General features: G+C 45.1%; 1 protein-coding gene across 2 annotated transcripts; it reads left to right on the forward strand.

Annotated features, from left to right (window-relative positions):
• Nucleotides 1–1,372: 1,372 nt before the first annotated feature.
• LOC132888219 (WASP homolog-associated protein with actin, membranes and microtubules) lies at nucleotides 1,373–22,919 on the forward strand. Of its 2 annotated transcripts, none has more exons than XM_060924282.1 (10): nucleotides 1,373–2,068; nucleotides 16,832–17,005; nucleotides 17,133–17,283; nucleotides 17,390–17,559; nucleotides 20,239–20,401; nucleotides 20,592–20,782; nucleotides 20,943–21,029; nucleotides 21,140–21,259; nucleotides 21,362–21,737; nucleotides 22,273–22,919. In XM_060924282.1, exons 1-10 carry the CDS (start codon nucleotides 1,463–1,465, stop codon nucleotides 22,566–22,568), a joined length of 2,334 nt encoding a protein of 777 aa, XP_060780265.1. In that variant the 5' UTR covers nucleotides 1,373–1,462; the 3' UTR covers nucleotides 22,569–22,919. The 2 variants fall into 2 exon arrangements, with proteins under 2 accessions (XP_060780265.1, XP_060780266.1); XM_060924283.1 differs by having other exon boundaries at nucleotides 1,374–2,068; nucleotides 21,140–21,235.
• The last annotated feature ends 997 nt before the right edge of the window (nucleotides 22,920–23,916 follow it).

Consider the following 23,916-nt stretch of genomic DNA (forward strand, 5'->3'; position numbering starts at 1 on the left):
CTATTGAAGATACATCAAATCCGTTGACATACTCCTGATTCAGCAGAGTCTTGGCTACAGTTTGGTGTTGGCTGCATGTGTGTATCTTCATTTGTTACCTTACAGCGTTAAAAATTCTAACGACCCCCTCATTTTTGTGTGTTCTGGACCATAGTATCCAGAATTTTGTCTGGATCCGGGTCAAACTTTGATACTTTATAGAACTCATGGAGATCCTTTTGTGTATTTTTTTTCATCCCTGCAGAGAAAATTATTGGTGTCAACCTGCCCTCCATCCAAGACTTATACTTGTCCAGAGTCAGGAAATGGGCAGGTAACATCTCTGCGGACCCATCACACCCTGGTCACAATCTGTTTAATCTTCTCCCCTCAGGGAGGCGATATAGATCACTGTATGCTAAAACAACCAGACACAAGAATAGTTTCTTCCCTCAGGCTGTCTCTGTGATGAACAGCTAAAATCCACATTCATATATCAGTAATATCACTTGTAAAATATCTGAACACTTATACCGTCATTCTGTACTCACTGTATACTTTATATTTATTTAACTATTCCATACTTGACTTACCTGGATTACTTTGCACTATGCACCTATTTTTGTTGTTGTTGTTTGCTTGTTTGTTTGTTTTGTGTTTACGCTTTTTTATCTGTTTTTGTACTATGAGAGCTAAGTGAACCGGAGTCAAATTCCTCGTGTGTGTCCACACACCTGGCAATAAAAATGTTTCTATTCTATTCTATTCTATTCTATTCTATTGTGTTTGTATTTTTACCAAACACTCTGGTCATTTGTTAAGGAGTTATATGCAAAAATTCCAACAATGGGCCAATCTCGCAATGATAAAGAATCCTTTAAAAAAATCCGGGATCCAGAAGGTGATCCGGATCACCGCCAAAATTTAATGGATTGTTACTTGTGCCCAGTCACACCTCTGGAAAAAATTTCAGAGCAATCCGTTCGTTACTTTTTCCGTAATGTTGCTAACAGAGAAACCAACAAAGAAACAAACCAACCAACGCTACCGAAAACATAACCTCCTTGGCGGAGGTAATAATAATAATAATAATAATAATAATAATAATAATCCAGATTATTCTGAAATAAAACTATGAACAGCAGTCTCAGGGTCATCTCTGATGCAGTGACACAGTTTGACCTGCAGATGTCGTCAGGGACTCGTTTTTATTTTGAACCGTGTTTATTTTCCCTGTAGATATAATTTATATTCTCTGTCCGGTGTAATTAAATAAATTTATTATTTCTGTCATGTGTCGCTTCTGAACTGTTGCTCTTCACCCCCCCCCCCCCCCACACACACACTCTCACTCCTGCTGGAATGACGCAGTTAGAACCGGAAGTGATGAAGTGCCCGGATGTGGAAACAGTGCAGCACGTGATGTTGTGGTGTTGGAGCTGGGAGGCCTGATGGTGGGCAGCAGGCTGTGAGGAGGAGGAGGATGAGCTCGGATGGGGAGCGGATGGACAGTCTGGACGGATGGGTCGCCATTAAAAGCGACATATTTGAGGACAGAGAGACTCACAACTTCCGGTTCCTGGTGCAGTGGAGTGAAGCGGAGTCCAAATTCGCGGTGATTTGTCACAACAGGACTCTTCAGCAGAGGATGAGGAAGATGAAGGAGGAGGAGGAGGAGGAGGAGGAGGATTCGGAGTGCAGCTGGGCCTCGATGTTCTCCGCCTCGGAGCTCGGACTCCTCCACCAGCAGCTGAGCGGCTCCGGGGACGCGCTGTCCGCCTTCCTGCCCGCGCTGTGCGCCTTCAGCCCGCCGGGCCGGTGGAGCTCCCTGAACCCGCTGAGGAGCAGCTGGCGCAGCTGGCAGGAGCAGCAGGAGCAGCGCGAGCGCCACGCCGAGGCCGTGTGTGCGCAGCTGGAGCGGTATTTCAGCACAGCCCTGGACGTGTGTGGAGTCAAAATCCTGCTGGAGACTTTATTCCCTCAGGAGGAGGAAGGAGAGCAGGAGGACAAATACTGCGAGAACCTGCAGGAGTTCAAGAGGAGAGCCATGGAGGAGCAGCTCAGGAGAGCCCAGGACACTGTGACCACGGTGAGACACACAGCACACCAACCTGAGCTTCACATGGGTCTGTTCACTCTGTGTCCTTCATCTTCATCTTCATCAGGGCCTGCTCAGGAGAAAGTGAAAGTAAAGAGACTCAGTTTTTTTTCTTCTGCAAGCTAAACAAGCCCCCTCAAAAGATGTTTTACAATCAGGGGACAAAGTTTGTGTCACAGGGGTCCAAAATTCAAACTGATTCAAACCGGTTCTTGTACCAGTGTTTAAGTGAAGGACGAGTTAAAGAACAGATTTCAGGTAAGTTTTTGACGTGTGTGTATGGTAGTTTTGTGTGATCTGCTATAAGATAAAGAAGATGAAGTGCAGCTTTAAGCAGGGCTGGGAGAAACAAATGAAGTGATTCTCGGAGAGGACTTTTTTTTTTTGACAATTCAGAATCCACGACTTCCATAGTGCTTTTAAATATAAGGCTGTAAGCTTTGTGTTAGTCGTCTCTAATATTTATGTCCCAATATCTTGACCACATTTTAGGATGAAAATAATCATTTTAGATATGTTATTTTATATTGAAAAATTAGCTGTCTCGGAGAGGACTTTTATTTTTTTTTACACTAATTTGATCAAAATAGTCTGAAAACTTACTGGCATTCAACATTAAAACTTAACTGTTTCCAATCATATGGAACCAAATATTAGTTTTATGGTATAAAGAATGATGTAAGTGCATCCCTTTTGGAGCTACCTGTGGTCAAAAAAGCACTTTTTCTAAATGACACGAGTAATTTTGCTAAATATGACATATTACCATACATTCACCAAAAATAACGTTATCACCAAATTTTTTTTTTGCATGGTAAATAGAGCTATCACAGGGCTACAATAAACAACCAAGTTTATTTAGTCAAGCCTTTTGATATTGAAGATAATAAGTGTTAAATGTGATTTTTAGCTTGTGTACCCTGATTGTAAAACAACCTGTATTTTAAAAGACCAGGGCGGGTCCCAAAAAGACCCCTCTAAAACCTGTGCATGAGCCGATATAATAAATGCATTATGCATAAGTTTTATAATGTACTGTAATAGCCATAACCCATTGTCCTCTTCCCTAAACCTAAAATGGTACGTCCCTATTCAGATATTCCCTCATTAATTAGGCCACAGCGGTCACTCACCCTCCTCTGTCCTGCATCTGCATACAGTGTACAACACCGATTCCAAAAAAGTTGGGACAAAGTACAAATTGTAAATAAAAACGGAATGCAATGATGTGGAAGTTTCAAAATTCCATATTTTATTCAGAATAGAACATAGATGACATATCAAATGTTTAAACTGAGAAAATGTCTCATTTAAAGAGAAAAATTAGGTGATTTTAAATTTCATGACAACACCACATCTCAAAAAAGTTGGGACAAGGCCATGTTTCCCACTGTGAGACATCCCCTTTTCTCTTTACAACAGTCTGTAAACGTCTGGGGACTGAGGAGACAAGTTGCCAAGTTTAGGGATAGGAATGTTAACCCATTCTTGTCTAATGTAGGATTCTAGTTGCTCAACTGTCTTAGGTCTTTTTTGTCGTATCTTCCGTTTTATGCTGCACCAAATGTTTTCTATGGGTGAAAGATCTGGACTGCAGGCTGGTCAGTTCAGTACCCGGACCCTTCTTCTACGCAGCCATGATGCTGTAATTGATGCAGTATGTGGTTTGGCATTGTCATGTTGGAAAATGCAAGGTCTTCCCTGAAAGAGACGTCGTCTGGATGGGAGCATATGTTGCTCTAGAACCTGGATATACCTTTCAGCACTGATGATGTCTTTCCAGATGTGTAAGCTGCCCATGCCACACGCACTAATGCAACCCCATACCATCAGAGATGCAGGCTTCTGAACTGAGCGCTGATAACAACTTGGGTCGTCCTTCTCCTCTTTAGTCCGAATGACACGGCGTCCCTGATTTCCATAAAGAACTTCAAATTTTGATTCGTCTGACCACAGAACAGTTTTCCACTTTGCCACAGTCCATTTTAAATGAGCCTTGGCCCAGAGAAGACGTCTGCGCTTCTGGATCGTGTTTAGATACGGCTTCTTCTTTGAACTATAGAGTTTTAGCTGGCAATGGCGGATGGCACGGTGAATTGTGTTCACAGATAATGTTCTCTGGAAATATTCCTGAGCCCATTTTGTGATTTCCAATACAGAAGCATGCCTGTATGTGATGCAGTGCCGTCTAAGGGCCCGAAGATCACGGGCACCCAGTATGGTTTTCCGGCCTTGACCCTTACGCACAGAGATTCTTCCAGATTCTCTGAATCTTTTGATGATATTATGCACTGTAGATGATGATATGTTCAAACTCTTTGCAATTTTACACTGTCAAACTCCTTTCTGATGTTGCTCCACTATTTGTCGGCGCAGAATTAGGGGGATTGGTGATCCTCTTCCCATCTTTACCTCTGAGAGCCACTGCCACTCCAAGATGCTCTTTTTATACCCAGTCATGTTAATGACCTATTGCCAATTGACCTATACCCCTTATCCACCAAATCAGTTCCAGGGCTGGTTCGGGGCCAGTGCTGGTGCTGGTTCACAACTCGTTCAACTTGCGAGCCAGCTGAGAACCAGTTTGCTTTTCCATAGCTCGTGGTGCTAAGGGAAGCCACGTTATTACGTCACTGTATACGTCAGTTACGTCGTTGTATACGTCAGTTACATCACTACGTTTGCATAAACCTTAGCGCGAATATCGAAGCAAAAACAACACGGAAGAAGCAGCAGCAGCAACAACAACAACAATAATAATGGATGACTTCGCGTTTGTACAGCTGCTGCTTCTCGTCGCTTAAAAATGGCGATCTTTTGCGGTCTTGTTATTGTTGTTGGTCTTAACAACTCCGCCCCCCCCCCCCCCCCCACACACACACACACACACACTGACGTAAGCGGTTCTTTCCTCTGGCCCAGCAGAGAGTTGGTGCTAGCCTGGAACCGTTTTTTCTGGCCCCAGAGCCAGTTTTTTGTCAGTGGAAACAGAAAACCCGGTTCCGAACTAAGCACTGGCCCCGAACCATCCCTGGAACTGCTTTGGTGGAAAAGGGGCATTAATGAGTTGCAATTTGGTCCTCCAGCTGTTCCTTTTTTGTACCTTTTAACTTTTCCAGCCTCTTATTGCCCCTGTCCCAACTTTTTTGAGATGTGTTGCTGTCATGAAATTTCAAATGAGCCAATATTTGGCATGAAATTTCAAAATGTCTCACTTTCAATATTTGATATGTTGTCTATGTTCTATTGTGAATACAGTATCAGTTTTTGAGATTTATAAATTATTGCATTCCATTTTTATTTACAATTTGTACTTTGTCCCAACTTTTTTGGAATCGGGGTTGTACATGTGCTTTCACTGGTGTTGCAAACAATCACTGGTAAGTTTATTACATCTTTTACATGTACTTCAATAACTTCATCAAATTTTTATGTGTATACTCTCATGTTCCAAATAATCATGCATGTACAATTATTTCTTTTCACAAAAAACCTGAGCTATACGCACTTATTTAGGTTTGTACATTTATTGAACCCCCACGAGTCAAAGCTATACCCTTATTTGGGCCTGTACGCTGTTGTGTGACGTCGCGCTAATAAGTAGTCTCTCGCACGTCAGTCAGACAGCACCAGAAACCATTTCCAAAGAAAGAAAGAAAGAAAGAAACCTTTATTCATCACATGCACACTTCAAGCACAGTGAAATCCATCCTCTGCATTTAACCCATCTGAAGCAGTGAACACACGCACACACCCAGAGCAGTGGGCAGCCACACCAGAGCGCCCGGGGAGCAGTCAGGGGTCAGGTACCTCGCTCAAGGGCACCTCAGCCCAAGGCTGCCCCACGTTAACCTAACCTGCATGTCTTTGGACTGTGGGGGAAACCGGAGCACCCGGAGGAAACCCACATAGATGCGGGGAGAACATGCAAACTCCACACAGAAAGGCCCTCGCCAGCCATGGGGCTCGAACCCGGACCTTCTTGCTGTGAGGTAACAGCGCTAACCACTACACTACCATGCCGCCCCGAAGGCTTCAGAACTTATTACAAAATTAAAATGCTATAGCACTACAAGTACTATAGCATTTTAAAAGTGTCCTTTTATTTATACATTGTTTATTTACCTTATTATTATGGTATAACAACAACTGATTCCCATAAAGTTTATTAAGTTTTGGGTGACTAGAGTCACTGACACTGACCCCCCCCCCCAACCAAAATCTATTTCACACACTGGTTTACACACACACACACAGTGGTCATAATCACATTATATTAATTACTTGATTGACTGATATTTATTAGTGCTGTATGAGTCGCGTCTGGTCTTGAGATGATTTGAACCTATCTCAGACTTGTACGTTGGTCTCATTAAATATTGTCTTGATCTTGATGAAGAATTTATAACATTTAATGTTCTTTATTCGTGAGCAAATCATTGGTGCAATTAAGCTCACTAATTGAAGTTAAAACGTGAACTCAAAAATGGTTTGATGGTTTTCAGACTCGATCTCAGATAGTCCTGATCTTGGTGATTTTCACTCCAGCCCCAGCGCTGTGTTTTCCTCTGTCTGAGGCTCCGCCCGCATGTTTTTATTTAAACACAATTCCAAAACAAAGAAGGAAAAAGACAAACATGAGGATTCATACGTGTGGGCGGATGATGGCGTGAAACTGTCATGCAGTGTCAAATGAATAGAATTGTTTTCTAGAGGAATCTGGACCCTCGTTAAGGGCTGGAACACTCACACTGAGCAACAACAGAGGTTAAGGAGAAATATTACACACTATTGTGATCCCTGTTGCTAATAAACAACACAAAACTTAAAAAAATAATTTGACTCAGGCTTGTAGTAGCTGAGTCCGACTCGTGGAGTAATTTTAAGGACTTGTGACTCGACTTGGACTCGAGCACTGATGACTCGGACTTTGACTCGGACTCGTGCATTAACTGCATTTGTCTCGTCTCATCTTCTTCCGCTTTATCTGGGGCCGGGTCACAGAGGCAGCAGTCTAAGCATGGAAGCCCAAACTTCCCTTTCCCCAGACACCTCGGCCAGCTCCTCGGGAAGAACACCGAGGCATTCCCAGGCCAGCCGAGAGACATAGTCCCTCCAGCGTGTCCTGGGTCTTCCCCAGGGCCTCCTCCCGGGGGGACATGCCTGGAACACCTCCCCAGGGAGGTGTCCAGGAGGCATCCGAAAAAGATGCCCGAGCCACCTCAGCTGATTCCTCTCGATGTGGAGGAGCAGCGGCTCTACTCCGAGCTCCTTCCGAGTGACTGTGCTTCTCACCCTATCTCTAAGGGAGTGCCCAGCCACCCTGCAAAGGAAACTCATTTCGGCCGCTTGTATCTGCGATCTTGTTCTTTTGGTCATTACCCAAAGCTCATGACCATGGGTGAGAGACGGAACGTAGATCGACCGATAAATTGAGAGCTTCGCCTTTTGGCTCAGCTCCTTCTTCACCACAACGGACCGGTAAAGCGACTGCATCACTGTGGAGGCTGCACCGATCTCACGTTCCATCCTACCCTCACTCGTGAACAAGATCCCAAGATACTTAAACTTCTCCACTTGAGGCAGGACTTCTCCACCAACCTGGAGAGGGCAAGCCACCCTTTTCCAGTCGAGAACCATGGCCTCGGACTTGGAGGTGCTGATTCTCATCCCAACTGCTTCGCACTTGACTGCAAACCGCCCCAGTGCATGCCGAAGGTCCTGGTTTGAAGAAGCCAACAGGACAACATCATCCGGAAAAAGCAGAGATGAAATCCTGTGGTTCCCAAACAGGATTCCCTCCGGCCCCTGGCTGCGCCTAGAAATTCTGTCCATAAAAATTATGAACAGAACCGGTGACAAAGGGCAGCCCTGCCGGAGTCCAACATGCACTGGGAACAGGTCTGACTTACTGCCGGCAATGCAAACCAGACTCCTGCTCCGTTCGTACAGGGACCGGACAGCCCTTAGCAAAGAGCCCCGAACCCCATACTCCCGAAGGACCCCCCACAGAATACCACGAGGGACACGGTTGAATGCCTTCTCCAGATCCACAAAGCACATGTGGACTGGTTGGGCAAACTCCCATGAACCCTCGAGCACCCTATGAAGGATATAGAGCTGGTCCAGTGTTCCGCGACCAGGACGAAAACCGCATTGTTCCTCCTGAATCCGAGGCAGGAGTCCCGGAGGTCAACATGGCCCGATAGGACTCCTTCTTCAGCTTGACGGCATCCCTTACTTCTGGTGTCCACCACCGAGTTCGGGGATTGCCGCCACAACAGGCACCGGAGACCTTGCGGCCACAGCTCCGAACAGCTGCATCCACAATGGAGGTACTCCATGGTCCACTCAGACTCAATGTCCCCCGCCTCCCTCGGAAGCTGGGAAAAGCTCTCCCGGAGGTGGGAGTTAAAGACCCCCCCTCCCGACAGAGTGCTCGGCCAGACGTTCCCAGCAGACCCTCACCATACGTTTTGGCCTGCCAGGTCTGTCCAGCTTCCTCCTCTGCCAGCGGATCCAACTCACCACCAGGTGGTGATCAGTTGACAGCTCGGCCCCTCTCTTCACCCGAGTGTCCAAGACATAGGGCCGGGGGTCAGATGAAACGACAACAAAGTCTATCATAGACTTCCGACCTAAGGTGTCCTGGTGCCACGTGCACTTATGGACACCCCTATGCTCGAACATGGTGTTTGTTATGGACAAACCGTGACTAGCACAGAAGTCCAATAACAAAACACCACTCAGGTTTAGATCGGGGAGGCTGTTCCTCCCAACCACGCCCCTCCAGGTGTCACTGTCGCTGCCCACGTGAGCGTTGAAGTCCCCCAGTAGCACAATGGAGTCCCCAGTCTGAGCACCCCTCGGTACCTCTCCCAGGGACTCCAAGAAGACCGGCTACTCTATACTGCTATTCAGCCCGTAGGCACAAACAACAGCAAGAGCCCTCTCCCCAATCCGAAGGCGCAGAGAGGTGACCCTCTCGTTCACTGGGGTAAACTCCAACACATGGCGGCTGAGCTGGGGAGCTATAAGCAAGCCCACGCCAGCCCGCCGCCGCTCACCATGGGCGACTCCAGAGAAGTGGAGAGTCTAGCCTCTCTCAAGGAGCTGGGTTCCAGAGCCCAAGCTGTGCGTGGAGGTGAGCCCAACTATCTCTAGTCGGTACCTCTCAACCTCCTGTACAAGCTCAGGCTCTTTCTCCCCCAGCGAAGTGACATTCCATGTCCCAACAGCTAGCCGCTATGTCCGGGGATCAGGTCGTCGAGGCCCCTGCCTTCGACTGCTGCCCAATCCACACTGCACCAGTCCCCTACTGCTACCTCTGTGGGTGGTGAACCCACAGGAGGTCGGGCCCACGTCACCTCTTCGGGCTGAGCCCGGCCGGGCCCCATGGGCAAAGGCCCGGCCACCAAGCGCTCGCATACGAGCCGGGGCCCCGGCTGCACCATACCAGGCAACGTCATGGTCCTCGATTGTTTCTCCGTAAGGGTTTTGGTGAACTGCTCTTGGTCTGGCCTGTCACCTAGGACCTGTCTGCCTTGGGAAACCCTGACAGGGGCATAATGCCCCCGACAACATAGCTCCTAGGATCATTCAAGCACACAGACCCTTCCACCACAATAAGGTGGAAGTTCTAGGAAGGGTAACTGCATTTGAATTCGTAAATTGGAGACTACTTGGATTTTTTTCTTTATCTTTTGTAACATGCCATAATAATTTGGTATAAGATATGTACATTAATTTTTTTGTACTAATTTCATGTAAGAGCGCCACACCTGCACGCCTTGGCGCGTGCATCAGATAGACTCTCGGGCACGCTCCATAAACGACTCACACCGGCACAGGATTAAGGCGTAATCAGCGCGCCGATAGAAAAACTGTGAAAACACACTTACTTTGCAAAGTATTGAGTTGCGTTGCTGACACGTTACCGAGCCTTATTTCCTTGTTTGGTTTCCTGATCCCTGATTTCCTGTTTCTCATCTTTGATCCTGTCGAGTCTACGATAGCCTGTTTTGTGCCTCGTTCGACCTATCAGTGAATAAATGCAATGAGTTTGCATCCTTCTTCAAAGGTAAAATTGATAAAATACGGCAGAATATTGCTCATAATATATCTCAGTTGCAAATAACTGAAAAGCTGCAATCACCAGTGACAGACAGACAATTTCAACACAATGTCAGAATTTTGTTTAATTGATTATGAGACTCTTGAAAAAACTGTACAAAATCTCAGTTCCTCAACATCTGAATTGGACATTCTGCCCACCAACTTTAAGTCTGTTCTTCATCTTATAATTACAGATGTGCTTCAAATCATAAATACATCCCTAGAGACTGGCATTGTTCCTGTGTCCCTGAAAAAAGCCGTTGTAAAGCCCCTACTTAAAAAGAACAATCTGGATGCTTCAGTATTAAACAGCTACAGGCCAATATCAAATCCACCATTCATCGGGAAAATCCTTGAAAAAATTGTCTTCAATCAATTAACTGCCTTCTTGATATCAAACAGCCGTTTTGATAATTTTCAGTCAGGATTTCGTGCTAATCACAGCACTGAAACAGCGCTGATTAAAGTTATAAATGACATACGTCTTAATACTGATGCAGGCAAAACATCGGTCCTAGTATTACTGGACCTCAGTGCAGCTTTTGATACTGTTGATCATAACATACTGCTATATCGACTTGAACACTGGGTTGGGTTGACTGGTAAAGTTATCAATTGGTTAAAATCATACTTAAAAGATAGAAGCTTCTTTGTTACCATGGGAAATTGTACCTCAACATCAATGTCCTTGACCTGTGGTGTCCCCCAGGGGTCGATTCTTGGACCATTACTATTCAACCTTTATATGCTCCCACTTGGACAAATTATCAAGAACAACTCAATTTTGTATCACTGCTATGCAGATGACACCCAAATTTATTTTGCTCTATCACCTAATGATTATGCCCCCCTTGAATGTCTCTACTAGCCTGGGAAATCTCATGCTGCTTTGCACAATTGTTCCGATCTGAAAAGACAGCATGGAAACTATGGTCTAAAGGCTTGCCTGAGTTAGGGAGCCAATCAGAGAGTGGGGAGGGGTGGAAAGACGGTGACGCGTACTACTCGACAAACGGAAGCTTGTAGTTTATTTGGGGCTGTTTACGGATCACATTTAACATGGCGGCGAGCGATACGAACCAAACTTTCGATCAAGCTTTAGACACTGTTCTGAATAGTTTAGAGCGAAAGTTTGTTTTAAAAAAAGAACAGCGTTTGGCGTTTCAGTCTTTCTTCGTCGCTCTAACTACGTCACCGGGTACAACTGCCATGATTGGCCATGGGCTACGTATACGCCAAATGATAGACATTCGCAACGTCCAATAAACGGCCGTTGACAATCATAAACCACACCTCCCCTATGAGAAATTCAATAGGCGGATTCCAGACCATATTTCACTTGTGATATGGTCTGGTGTTAACCAGACTATGTCTCTACCAGTGTATCGACCAAATCAACAACTGGATGTCACAAAATTTTCTTCAGCTGAACACAGATAAAACAGAAGTAATTCTATTTGGGAAAAAAGATGAAAGACTCAGGATTACCACTATTCTTGACACAAAGGGGATTAAAACAAAAGATAGGGTTAAAAATCTTGGTGTTTTCATTGACAGCGAGCTAAACTTTGACAGTCACATGAAAGCAATCACTAAATCGGCATTTTATCACCTAAAAAACATTTCCAAACTAAGAGGACTTATGTCAAAAAATGATCTGGAAAAACTTATCCATGCCTTCATCTCTAGTAGGGTTGATTACTGCAATGGCCTTTTCACAGGCCTGCCAAAAAAGACCATCAAACGACTTCAGCTGGTTCAAAATGCAGCGGCGAGGGTTCTCACACGAACAAAAAGAACAGAGCACATTACTCCAATTCTAAGGTCCCTTCACTGGCTTCCAGTAAGCTACAGAATTGACTTTAAAGCATTGCTGCTGGTGTACAAATCTCTAAATGGTACAGGGCCCAATTACCTCTCTGATATGTTGCAGCGGCCTAACCCAATCAGATCTACCAGATCGCAGCAGCAAAATTTACTGTTAAAACCTGTTGTTAAAACAAAGTGTGGTGAAGCAGCTTTTAGCTACTATGCAGTGCAGCTATGGAATCAACTGCCAGAGGACATCAAAAATGCTCCTGCTGTTGGCAGCTTCAAATCTAGACTAAACACCAAGCTGTTCTCAGATGCTTTCTGCTAAATTATTAATATTGTCATCTTTACATGTTTTAAACTCTTAACTTTTAGTCTCTGCATGTTTTAAACTTTACTTAACTTTTATTCTATTTTATTCTGCTGTTTTTTTTACTGAACTTTTACTTCATTTTATTATTTTATTTCTACTATTGTTTAATTCTTATTATTTTTCTTCCCCGTTTATTTTATGTAGTTTTATTTTCTATTGTTTACTGTTTTGCTTTTACTTCTGGAAAGCACATTGAACTGCCACTGTGTATGAAATGTGCTATATAAATAAACTTGCCTTGCCTATCGCCTGTTTCACCGTTTTACGATTTTGCCTGCTGTTCTGGATTGTTTACCGTCTTCACTTGTATTAATAAACACACCTTCTGCACTTACATCCCTCTCCCAGCCATCTCTGACAGAATACTTCATACTCCCTGATAAAGAGAAGCACATTCACCTGTTCATACGCCATGTTCAGGAACAAACTAATATTAATGGCGCTGAAACAACCACCGTCACATGGTGCGATTGGAGTTTGGTTCTCGGACTCGACTCGAAATTTTTTTCATGACTTGGACTTGACTCAGACCCGAACACTGGGGACTCGAGACTGGACTCAGCCTTGAGGTTTAGTGTCTCAACGACAACACTGCTTTGACTCACCTCATATATAACGATATCAATTCCAAGATGGCGGCACGTACACGCAGCGGCTCCTCTCCGTCCCGACAGAATGGTGTTTTCATGTTTTTTGTGTTTTAAAACAGTGTGTATCTGTTCATCTTTGTCGCGTCCATCAGTCTTAAGGTGCACATACTCCTATGAGTTTCTGCTCGACATCCGCAGAACTATATTCATGGATATAAATCCAGCGGACGCGGAAGTGCTATGCGACTACGGTTTACTCCGGAGGCCTGCTCAACCACCGACCCCACTCCTGCATCCAGCCCGCAGTGGAAGCGCCACAGGCGGAACATGCGGAAGCAGAAGAGGGGAAAGCGCGGAGGTATCCGGGCTAGGCTAGCGGCTAGCCCTCACCAGCCGGCTATCCCTACCATCATTCTGGCCAGTGTACGCTCGCTGGACAACAAGCTGGATTATGTCCGCCTGCTCCACTCATCTAAGTCTGTGAGTGAGTGTTGTGTCCTCGTGTTTGTGGAAACATGGCTTAACGACAGCGTCCCGGACTGTGCCATTCAGCTAGCCCAGCTAACATGCTACCAGTCAGACAGAGCACTAGTCGAGGGGGGGGGGAAGACTCGCGGTGGAGGGACTCTGTGTTTACATCAGTGATGCCTGGTGCCGCGATGCTGTCGTGGTCTGCAAACACTGCTCACCGCTGGTGGAGTTTATAATTATTAAGTGCCGGCCATTCTACCTGCCGAGGGAATTTACAGCCATATTGCTGGTAGCATTATACATCCCTCCTGGCTCCAATAACAACAGGAGTGAAGCACTGAATGAACTCATATCAGTGAGCAGCAGACAGCCCACCCAGATGCTTTCCTCATCCTGGCTGGGGATTTCAATCATGCAAACCCCAAGAGCGTGTTTCCAAAACTCTATAGACATATCAACTTTTTCACACGTGGAAACAATACTCTGGACAATGCATAGAGGTGCCTACAAAGCCCTCCCCCTCCCCCACCTTGGGGCCTCAGATCACTCCACTGTTATGCTAATGCCAGCATACAGGCCGCTGGTTAAAGTCACCAAACCAGCTACAAAGCAGATACGTGTGTGACCAGAGGCACTCCAGGACTGTTTTTCCACCACTGACTGGAGCATGTTCAGACAGGTGGCCACCTACAACAACATCACAGATCTCCAGGAGTACACGGAGACCGTCACTGCCTACATGAAGAAGTGCATGGACGATGTTACAGTCACCAGAACCATCTCCATTCGGGCCAATCAGAAGCCATGGCTGGCTGGGGAAGTCCACAGGCTCCTGAGGGCTCAGAATGCTGCCTTCAGAGCTGGGGACGAGGTGGGCCTGAGGACAGCTAGGGCCAACCCTACGAGGCATCAGGGTGGCCAAGAGACAGTATTCCAGGTACATTGCTGACTATTTCAACGACAGCAGAGACACCAGGAACCTGTGACAACTCCATGTCTCTGCTGAATCAGTTGAACTACTTCTTCGCTCGCTTTGAGGCAGACAACAGCACCACGGCACAGAAGACCCCACCACCTCCTGGCGACCAGGTGTTGACGCTGTCTCCAGACAGCGTGAGGATAGCTCTCAGGATGACAAATGCATGGAAAGCCCCGGGTCCTGATAACATTCCTGGTCGTGTCCTGAGAGACTGTGCCGAGGAGCTCACAGATGTCTTTACAGACATCTTCAACATCTCGTTGAGCCAGGCTGTTGTCCGCACGTGCCTCAAAACCACCACCATCATCCCGGTCCTGAAGAAGTCGTCTCCCTCCTGCTTCAATGACTACTGCCCTGTCGCACTTACTCCCATCCTCATGAAGTGCTTCAAGCAGCTAGTCATGCGGCATATCAAGTCTGCCCTCCCCCCTGCCCTGGACTCTTTCCAGTTTGCATATCAGTCCACCTGTTCAACAGATGACGCCATCTCCACTGCCCTCCACTCAGCCCTCACCCACCTGGAGACAAAAGACTCGTATGTCAGAATGCTGTTCATAGACTTTAGCTCAGCATTCAACACAATCATTCCTCAGCAGCTCATTCATAAACTGGACCAGCTGGGACTCAACACCTCCCTGTGCAACTGGCTGCTGGACTTCCTGACGGGGAGACCACAGGCTGTACGGGTTGGCAACAACTCCTCCAGCACCATCACATTGAACACGGGGGCCCCCCAAGGATGTGTGCTGAGCCCCCTCCTCTTCACTCTGCTGACCCACGACTGCACACCAACATCCAGCTCTAATCTCTTCATTAAGTTTGCGGATGACACGACTGTGGTGGGTCTCATCAGCAATGGCGATGAGACAATCTACAAGAGTGAGGTGAGTTGCTTGGAATTGTGGTGCAAGGACAACAATCTCCGTCTGAATGTGGAGAAGACGAAGGAGATTGTTGAGGACTTCAGGAGAGCGCACACCCAGCATGCTCCACTATCTATCAACAGTGCTGCAGTGGAGAGGGAGAGCAGCACCCAGTTTCTGGGTGTGCACATCTCTGAAGACCTGTCCTGGAGCAACAACACCGCATCACTGGCCAAAAAAGCCCAACAGTGTCTCTACTTCGTCCGCAAACTGAGGAGAGCAAGAGCCCCGGCCCCCATCATGCACACATTCTACAGAGGCACCATCGAGAACATCCTGACCAGCTGCATCACCGTGTGGTACGGCGCCTGCACCGTGTCCTGCTGCAAGACTCTGCAGCGCATCGTGAGAGCAGCTGAGAGGATCATTGGTGTCTCTCTCCCTTCTCTAATGGATATCTATAACTCCCACCTCACCCTCAAAGCAATCAGGATTGCAGGTGACCCCACCCACCCATCTCACAGCCTCTTCAGCCTGCTGCCATCGGGGAGGAGACTGCGGAGTCTCCAGGCCAAAACCAGCAGGCTCAAGAACAGTTTCTTTCACCGGGCGGTCAGGAGGCTCAACTCCCTCCCTGTTCTGCCCCTCCTCCCCCCTTTGCCCCCTGCCACAGATTCTGCTCGCACACCCCCCTGCCCCCCCTTCAGCATCTGACATGTCCCCTCACAGTCCCCCCCCCCCCCCCCCCCCAACACACACACACACACACACACACACACACACACTCAACGTTCATTAACACACTGAACTCAGGGACTGCACATCTCACTTTACCTTGCTCATTTGCACGATTCCGCACTACCTCACCTTAACAGCTATTAGTTTATTGTTTATACTGCTTATTTCACGTTTACCTGCTATACCTCAAGTGCCCTTCCTTGACTGTTTATTTGCACCAATTTGTGTGTGTATATGAGTGTTTAGTCTATGTCTGTTTCTTATCTAGAGTGTTTATATTGTTTATGTTGTTTATTTCAATTATTCTATTTTTATTTATTGCATTGCCTGTTTGCACCGTGGGTCAGAGAGGACTGATATTTCATCTGTGCTGTATGTCGAGCATGTATAGCATATTTGACAATAAAGTTGATTTGACTTGATACCATGAGAGTGAGGAACGATAAGCTTATGATATTTTAGCGGAAAAATAATTAAATTTATAAACGTTATTTTAGGAGTAGATCATAGATCATATACAGCATTTATTTATTCTTACAGCATTTTCTCTGATTTAATAAAAAGAAATTAAAAAATTTTTAAAAAGCTGATAGCTTGCTGTAATGTACAAATAGAATTCTGGTTGTTTTCCTCTCAGCTGCCACCTAATGGTCAGTGAGAGTAACTACAAGCAATAAAGTCCACAGAGTCTAGCTCATATTTTTCTTTATATATATATATGGGTTTTTTATATATATATATATATATATATATATATATATATATATATATATATATAATAATATATGGGTTTTATATATATGTGTGTGTCAGATCATCCAGCGTCACCGTGCTGCAGCAGGACTTGTACAACTGATGAAGATCTATGAGGATGAAGATGAGGCGTACAGTGATTTGGTTACCATGGCAACGCAGTTTTATCAGCACCAACTGCAGCCATTCAGGGACATGAGAGAGCTGTCGACTTTACGCACCATGGAGATACAGGTATACACACACGCGCGCGCACATACACCATTCAGAATAAAAGATGTGTACGCTATAAAAGTGTGGCTTTGTGATCTCTTTGTGTGTGTGTGTGTGTGTGTGTGTGTGTGTGTGTGTGTGTGTTTAGAAAATACTGCAGCTACAGGAGCTCGGTCCGAAGCGAGTGTGTGAGTTGGAGAGAGAGGCAGAAGAGTGGAGCAGGAGGGCGAACGAGGCTGTGTGTTCCATTCAGGACGTCACTGTGTGTTACTTTACTGAGACGACAACAGCACTGTCAGGTCTCTCTCTCTCTCACACACACACACACGTGCACACAGAACTCTATAACAGTTATATAATTAATCCTGTGTGTAGTATCTGATATTGTATAGTGTGTGTGTGCAGGCATGCTGAAACAGATGGAGGTGGACCGTAAGAGATTTGGCCACGCCTCCTGGGCTGTAGCTACACCCAGGCTGGAGAAGCTCAAATTTCTCCTGGCTAAAGAGACACTGCAGCTCATGAGGGCGCGGGAGATGTGTGTGAACCGCCACAAAGACGAAATCAAGGAGAAGGTGCGTGTGTTCAAACACCATCAAAATTACAACGCAAATAACACGCACACATGAATTGTGTTGTATAGTCTGACAGGCTGAGTGTAGTCAAGTGCAAAAGTTTGTGCACCTTTTTGAATCTGATATAACTGTTGTTATACTATGGTACTGTTGGATTCTGGATTGTGATTGGTCAGAAGGTCCATCCAGCCAGCCATTTTGTGCTACTTGTCCAGGTCTGGGTTGCAGGGGCAGCAGTTCCAGCAGAGGTACCCAGGCCTCTCTCTCTCCTTGCCCGCCTCCTCCAGCTCTTTCGAGGGGGCAGTGAGGCGTTCCCTAGCCAGCCGAGCGATAGAATGTCTTGAGCATGTCCTGGGTCTGTCCCCAGGTCTCCTCTGGTTGGGCATGCCCAGAACACCTCACCTAGGAGGCATCCCAGACAGATACCTGAACCATTCCAGCTGATTCCTTTTGATGTGGAAGAGCAGTGGCTCTACTCTGAGCCCATCCTGGATATCCAGGCTCCTCACCCTGTCTCTAAGGGGGAGTCCAGTCCCCCTTCTGAGAGAGCTGATTTCTGCTGCTTGTTCCTTTGGTCACTACTCAGAGCTCCTGGCCATGGGTGAAGGTAGGAACATAGCTCAACCAGTAAATCAGTAAGTTCACCTTTTGGCTCAGCTCTCTCTTCATCACGACAGAGAAATACAGGCTCCACATTGTTGCGGAAGCTGCACCAATCCATCTTTTGAGCTCTTGCTTCATTCTTCTCTCACTCATGAACAAGACCCCAAAATACTTGAGCTCCACACTTGAGGTAAGGTCGCATCTCCAACCTGGAACAGACAATCCACCCATTTTTGGTGAAGAACCATGGCCCCAGACTCATATCCCAGCTGCAAACAGCCTGAGTGCAAGCCAGATGTCATGGCTCAGTGAAGCCACGTAATCTGCAAAAAACAGTGATGTGATCCTGAACACACCAAACCGGACATCCTCCACCTCTTGACTGTGCTCAGAAATTCTGGCCCGTAGCAGTGTTGAAAAAGTTGTGGAGAGATGTTCTGCCATTCTTCAGAGAAGTATTTCAGTCAGTCTTTGCTGGAGGAGTTGTGTTGCTCCGCCTCTCTCTTTAAAATATTCCAAAGGTGTTCTCTTGGATTCATGTCAGGTAACATTGTTTTGCCAGGTCGTAGTTTTCACCTTTTTCTTCTTTAGAAACTCTTGTGTGATCTTGGCAGTGTGCTTTGGCTTGTCATCATGCTGGAATATTCCTCTTCTGCCAAGCTTCTGGAGACGGGGAATCTGCTTGTCAACTGGTATATTGGTTTATCCACAGGCCGTCTATAAATATCATCTCACCGAAACCTTTTACACTCGTGCAGCCTGGTATCATATCCTCATGCTCCCACCACCGTGCTTCAGTGGTAGTTCTGGTCAGGTTCACGCCAAACATGCTGGACCCAGCAATCTGAGCCAAACTAATTTATCATGGTCTCATCTGACCATATGATCTCCCAGTACTCTGCGGTTTTATTTTGTGTTCTTTAGCAAAATTTCATCTTACAGTTTTGTGCCGAAGAGCAAACAAGTTTTGTTTTTGTTTTTTTTCTTGGATGCTGTTCATAGAGGTTGATGTTATGCGTTGACCTTTGTGCTGTCTCAGCTGTTGCAGAAATGCTGACTTCCATTGATAACCCTTGTGCCAAGTCTGAAGCACATACCCTTTTGTTTTTCTGAGCTAGATTATGCAACTGTCCGTGTGTTATTTGAGGATGACGGCCCCTGCGGGTGGCTCTGATTAGTGCTAATGTGGCTCGTTCTGTACCTTCTGATTATTGCTGCAGTTGTGGGTCTACTGATATTTAGTTGATCTTCCTGAATCCTTTTTCTTCTTTGTGAAGTCTTCCAGTCGGATTTATCAGTTCCTCTGGCAGTTCTTTTCCATGTGGAGCCATGAGATGGACACCTGTAGATAGACACAGCCCATAGGTCCAAAACTGAGAAAGTTCTGGAGTTCACGGGTCATTTTATAACCATGTTCATGCAGTCAGGTTCAACAGAAGTCACAGGTAAACTCTATTTTATTTCAGTGAATTTCTACTTTGGTGCATAATGCAGTTATTCAGAGGTGACACAATTTTGAATCATTTGACATTTAAGTAATATTGCACAGGGGTGTACTTAGTTTTGTTGTATACTTTGTAATGTAACTGAGAACAGGAAGTAACTCTCTTCACAGAACTATAAACAGATAAGTTTCACCTGTTGTTCTTTAATACGTCCAAATTGTAATCGTTGGCAAATTGCTGTGTTATTAGAGGAATAAACCCCTTGGGGACGTGAGCTTTTATTAAAAAATAATCGATCAACACCCAGTTTTAATTCATTTCCCTTTAAGGAAGAACAGGCCTTTGTTTTCTTTTCGTGTAAACATGACAGCGCAGTGAAATTCTGTTCTTCACACATCACAGCTTGTTAGGAAGTTGGGGTCACAGCGCAGGGGCAGATGTGATACAGTGCCCCCTGGAGCAGAGGTTTAAGGGCAGATTGGTGGTGCTGGGGCTTGAACCCTGACCTGCTGATCAGTAACTCGGATTTAATAACAGTTTCCATTTGTATAGTTTTTACAAACTTTTACACTGAACTGTAAGTGGATATAATGTGTGTGTGTGTGTGTGTGTGCGCGCGCACAACATCTAGATGAGCAGTGTGTGTGACGGGGCGAGTGTGTGTGACGTGGACGTGTTGGAGCTACAGTATTATGAGGCTCAGCTGGAGCTCTACGACTGTAAACTTGAGATCCTGAAAAACGAGGAGCTGCTTCTGCTTGCACAGATCCACACACTGCAGAGACAGATCAAAGGTAGGTACACACACACACACACACACACAAGTTACTGAGAGGTGGCCGTCCCAACAAAGCGACTGTACTTCAGATAAAAGTTGAGATGCTGTCTGGTCAAGGATGCAAAAATAAAGCTTAAGCCCCACCCCATTTTAACCCACAATGCCCAAAACACACCCCCGTGTGTGTGTGTATGTGTGTGTGTTAGAACTAAAGGAGGAGGTGGTGTATTATGATGCCTGTGAAGACCCCTTGGAGCTTCAGTGTATGCAGACAGATGCTAGTCCCACCCACTCAGGTCGTAACTCCACCTACTCTCACCTACAGCAACAGCTACTGCAACTGGAGAGGAAGAGAGCAATGACGTCGACACGCAGAGCTACACTGCGCAACCGGAAGGTATTTCTATACACACACACACACACACACACGCCCTCGCTCTCTCTTGGGTCAAAAGGGGTGGAGCTTAATATACACACACTCAGAAATACTGTGTGCTAATATGTAACTAAACTCAAAAAGGTATTGTTTCTTTATCTCACTGTGTGTGTGTGTGTAGGAAAAGTGTGTAGAAGCACATGAGCTCCAGCAGAGGGCAGCACAGCAGAGAATTGCACAACACCAGCAACATCACGCTGTGCATCTGGTGAGTTACCATGGCAACAGTGTGACCAAAGAAATCACAGGAGCTGTGCCAACACATTGAGGATGACCTGCTGTGTGTGTGTGTGTGTGTGTGTGTGTGTGTGGGTGTAGAAGCGAGAGAAGAAGAGGGAGGATGAGGAGAAGAGGAAGGAGTGGGTGCAGATGGAGAGAGAGAGAACACTCAGCCGATTGCGTTCCTTCAGAGAAGTGATTTATTACCCACAATCCTGTGTGTGTGGGAGTGTGTGTGTGTGTTTTATTTAGTTCAGGTTTAAAATGAAATCGTCTGGGTTTTTTTAATCACTGTGTGTGTGTGTGTGTGTGTGCTTTCAGAGAGGTCAAGGTCAATTCATGGTGAAGAGCCATTGCTCCAACAAGCCCCGCCCTCCTGACCTGACTAGCAATGACTCCGCCCAACCCATGTCGATCATCACCCTAACTATACCTAACCAAGCATGCAGTCCCGCCCCCAAGCCCAAAGTGAAGGGGCGGAGCCAGAAGCGGAGGGATATCCCGGTACATATTCTTTTACCCCCAGGCGCAGGAGGGCTGGGGCAAGAGCAAACTTTAACTCCTCCCCTTAACCCCCCTCCTCCCCCTCCCGCTCCTCCACCCCCACCCCCTCCACCCCCTCCAGTAGTACCACCTCCTCTGTCAGCCCCGCCTCTTCCACTCAGTGCCAAAGAACCAGCTGGAATTCCAGCTGCAGGTGAGGCTCCGCCCAAATCTCACATGTTCTTGATCATCGTATTGATTATCAGCTGAAATATTTAATTGTGATTATTAATTATTGATCATTAATGATTATCTGTTAGCTCTGATTATGTATTAATGAATAGATTAATTACTCAAATGTACTGATTATTTTAATGAAGTTGATTATTGATTACAACCAGATAAATATAATTATGATGTGTAATTATTGTTTTTTAATGAATATTGATGACTGAGTTTGGTATTAATAAGGAGTATTGATAAGCAGTCATTAAGGTGTGTGTTCATGATTAATAACGTGATTATTCTTTGATAGTGTAAGCAATCTGAATATTGATTATCAGACTGAAGGATTGATTATTTTACTGTTTATTGATTAATGATATTTGTTGTAATTTTGGTGAGTAATTAGTCGGGATTATTGATTAGTGATTATCAATCAATAATCATTGTAATATTCTTGAGTGTTGGTGAGCAACTCTGATGGATTATTGATTTATGATGATTGATTGATTATTGACTGTGTTCAGGATCGATGGACGACGTTCTGGCGTCGCTGCAGAGGGGGCGTGTTCACCTGCGTAAGGTCACGCCCAAACCTCAAGGCGTTTCCCCTGAGACTGGAAATATTAGAGACAGTTTGCTATCTGCTATCCGCCAGGGTGTGACCTTAAAGAAAGCCCCGCCCCCTGCAGGCCCCACCCGCTGCCATGACTCAGAGTTGGAGCAAAGCATCAAGGCGGCCATGATGAGAATGAAGAAAGTCTCTAATGAGTCTGATGATGAAGAACGTCCAGACACACCACCAGGGGAGTGGGACAGCTAGGAGTGTGTACACAGATAGGGCTGTACTTTGTTTAAAAATGTATCCGTTTGAATGTTATGAAAAATGCAAATATAGTACTTTTAAATGACACGAAAAAGTAACGGAATGAAATTTACTGTATTTTGGGGTTTGATTTTTTCCCCCTTTTAAGTTTATTTACATCAGAATTAAATCTCTATGGAGCTGGAGTTTTAATAAAATACTGTGAGTTATTTTAATATTTAAAGTTCTGCGATGGAACATTTACTGTATAAACCCTCAGCTCATAAACTCCTCCCCTTTCCTTTTTTCCAGCATTATTTGATGGATTTAACTTTCATTTAATTATTTTAATTAAACACACTGTCCTCACACGTGTGTTTTGTGATTTTTTTTAACAGAAGCTCAAAACAAAGTGAGAAGGAGCTGCATAGCTGAGGAAGAGAGGAGATTTATATTTTGTAAATTCTGAGCTCCTGTGTGTGTGAGAGAGAGAGAGAGAGGGAGGGAGGACTGAAAGGTTGGAGGTCACAGGTTCATACAGAATCCTCTCCACTGACTCAGTTATTAGCCTGTAGGGGGCACGAGAGCCACACATTCACCTTTTTATTAAAAGTACATGTTAAATTACAAACTGTTTAAAAGTATGAGATATTTTGAAAATCTATTTTTATAATATCTAAGATTGAAAAAATAAAATTATTCTAAAAAAATTGAACACAAGTTTTTAATTATTGAAAAAGATGCAATAATGGAACAGAGTCCCTAGAGTGTTTAGAAAGTTTCAGGGCTCTTAGAATTCAAGCTGTTTAAAAATTCAACATTCTGACCTTTTAACATTGCCCCTTGGATAACTGATTTAAAATAGCCATTTTAGCTAATTCTGGCACGCTTTACATTTAAATGTTTATTAATGTGCATTGTTCATTTCAAATAAACCTTAGAAAAATCTATTTATATGAATTTAAGACATTTAAATACATCTGTTTTAAATTTATAATTAGAAGCCCCCCCCCCCAAAAAAAAAAACAGCTATAAATCACCCTCATGAAAAGTGCCATGATAAGTTTTACTCTTCAATATGCAACTGGAGACACGCCCCCACGTCTTCCTGCTGTGTCAAAAAGCTTCACATCAGTAACATGATCAAACATCATTAACTTAACCTCCCATTACTGTGAAGTCAGTCTTGGAGTCCTGATTTAAATCTCTTTATTTCGACCAAAAGACACCAGTTAGAGTAAAAGCTGTAACGTTACCATGACAACCACTATGTTTCCATCACTAAATGTTAACTATGTTTACTAGCTAACAATTGGAGCATCCAGGTTCTGCTGCTGAAATGTTCCTCCTCTTATCTCAGCCACAA

This window comes from Neoarius graeffei, chromosome 6 (assembly GCF_027579695.1).
Source record: "Neoarius graeffei isolate fNeoGra1 chromosome 6, fNeoGra1.pri, whole genome shotgun sequence".
NCBI classification, from domain to species: Eukaryota; Metazoa; Chordata; class Actinopteri; order Siluriformes; family Ariidae; genus Neoarius; species Neoarius graeffei.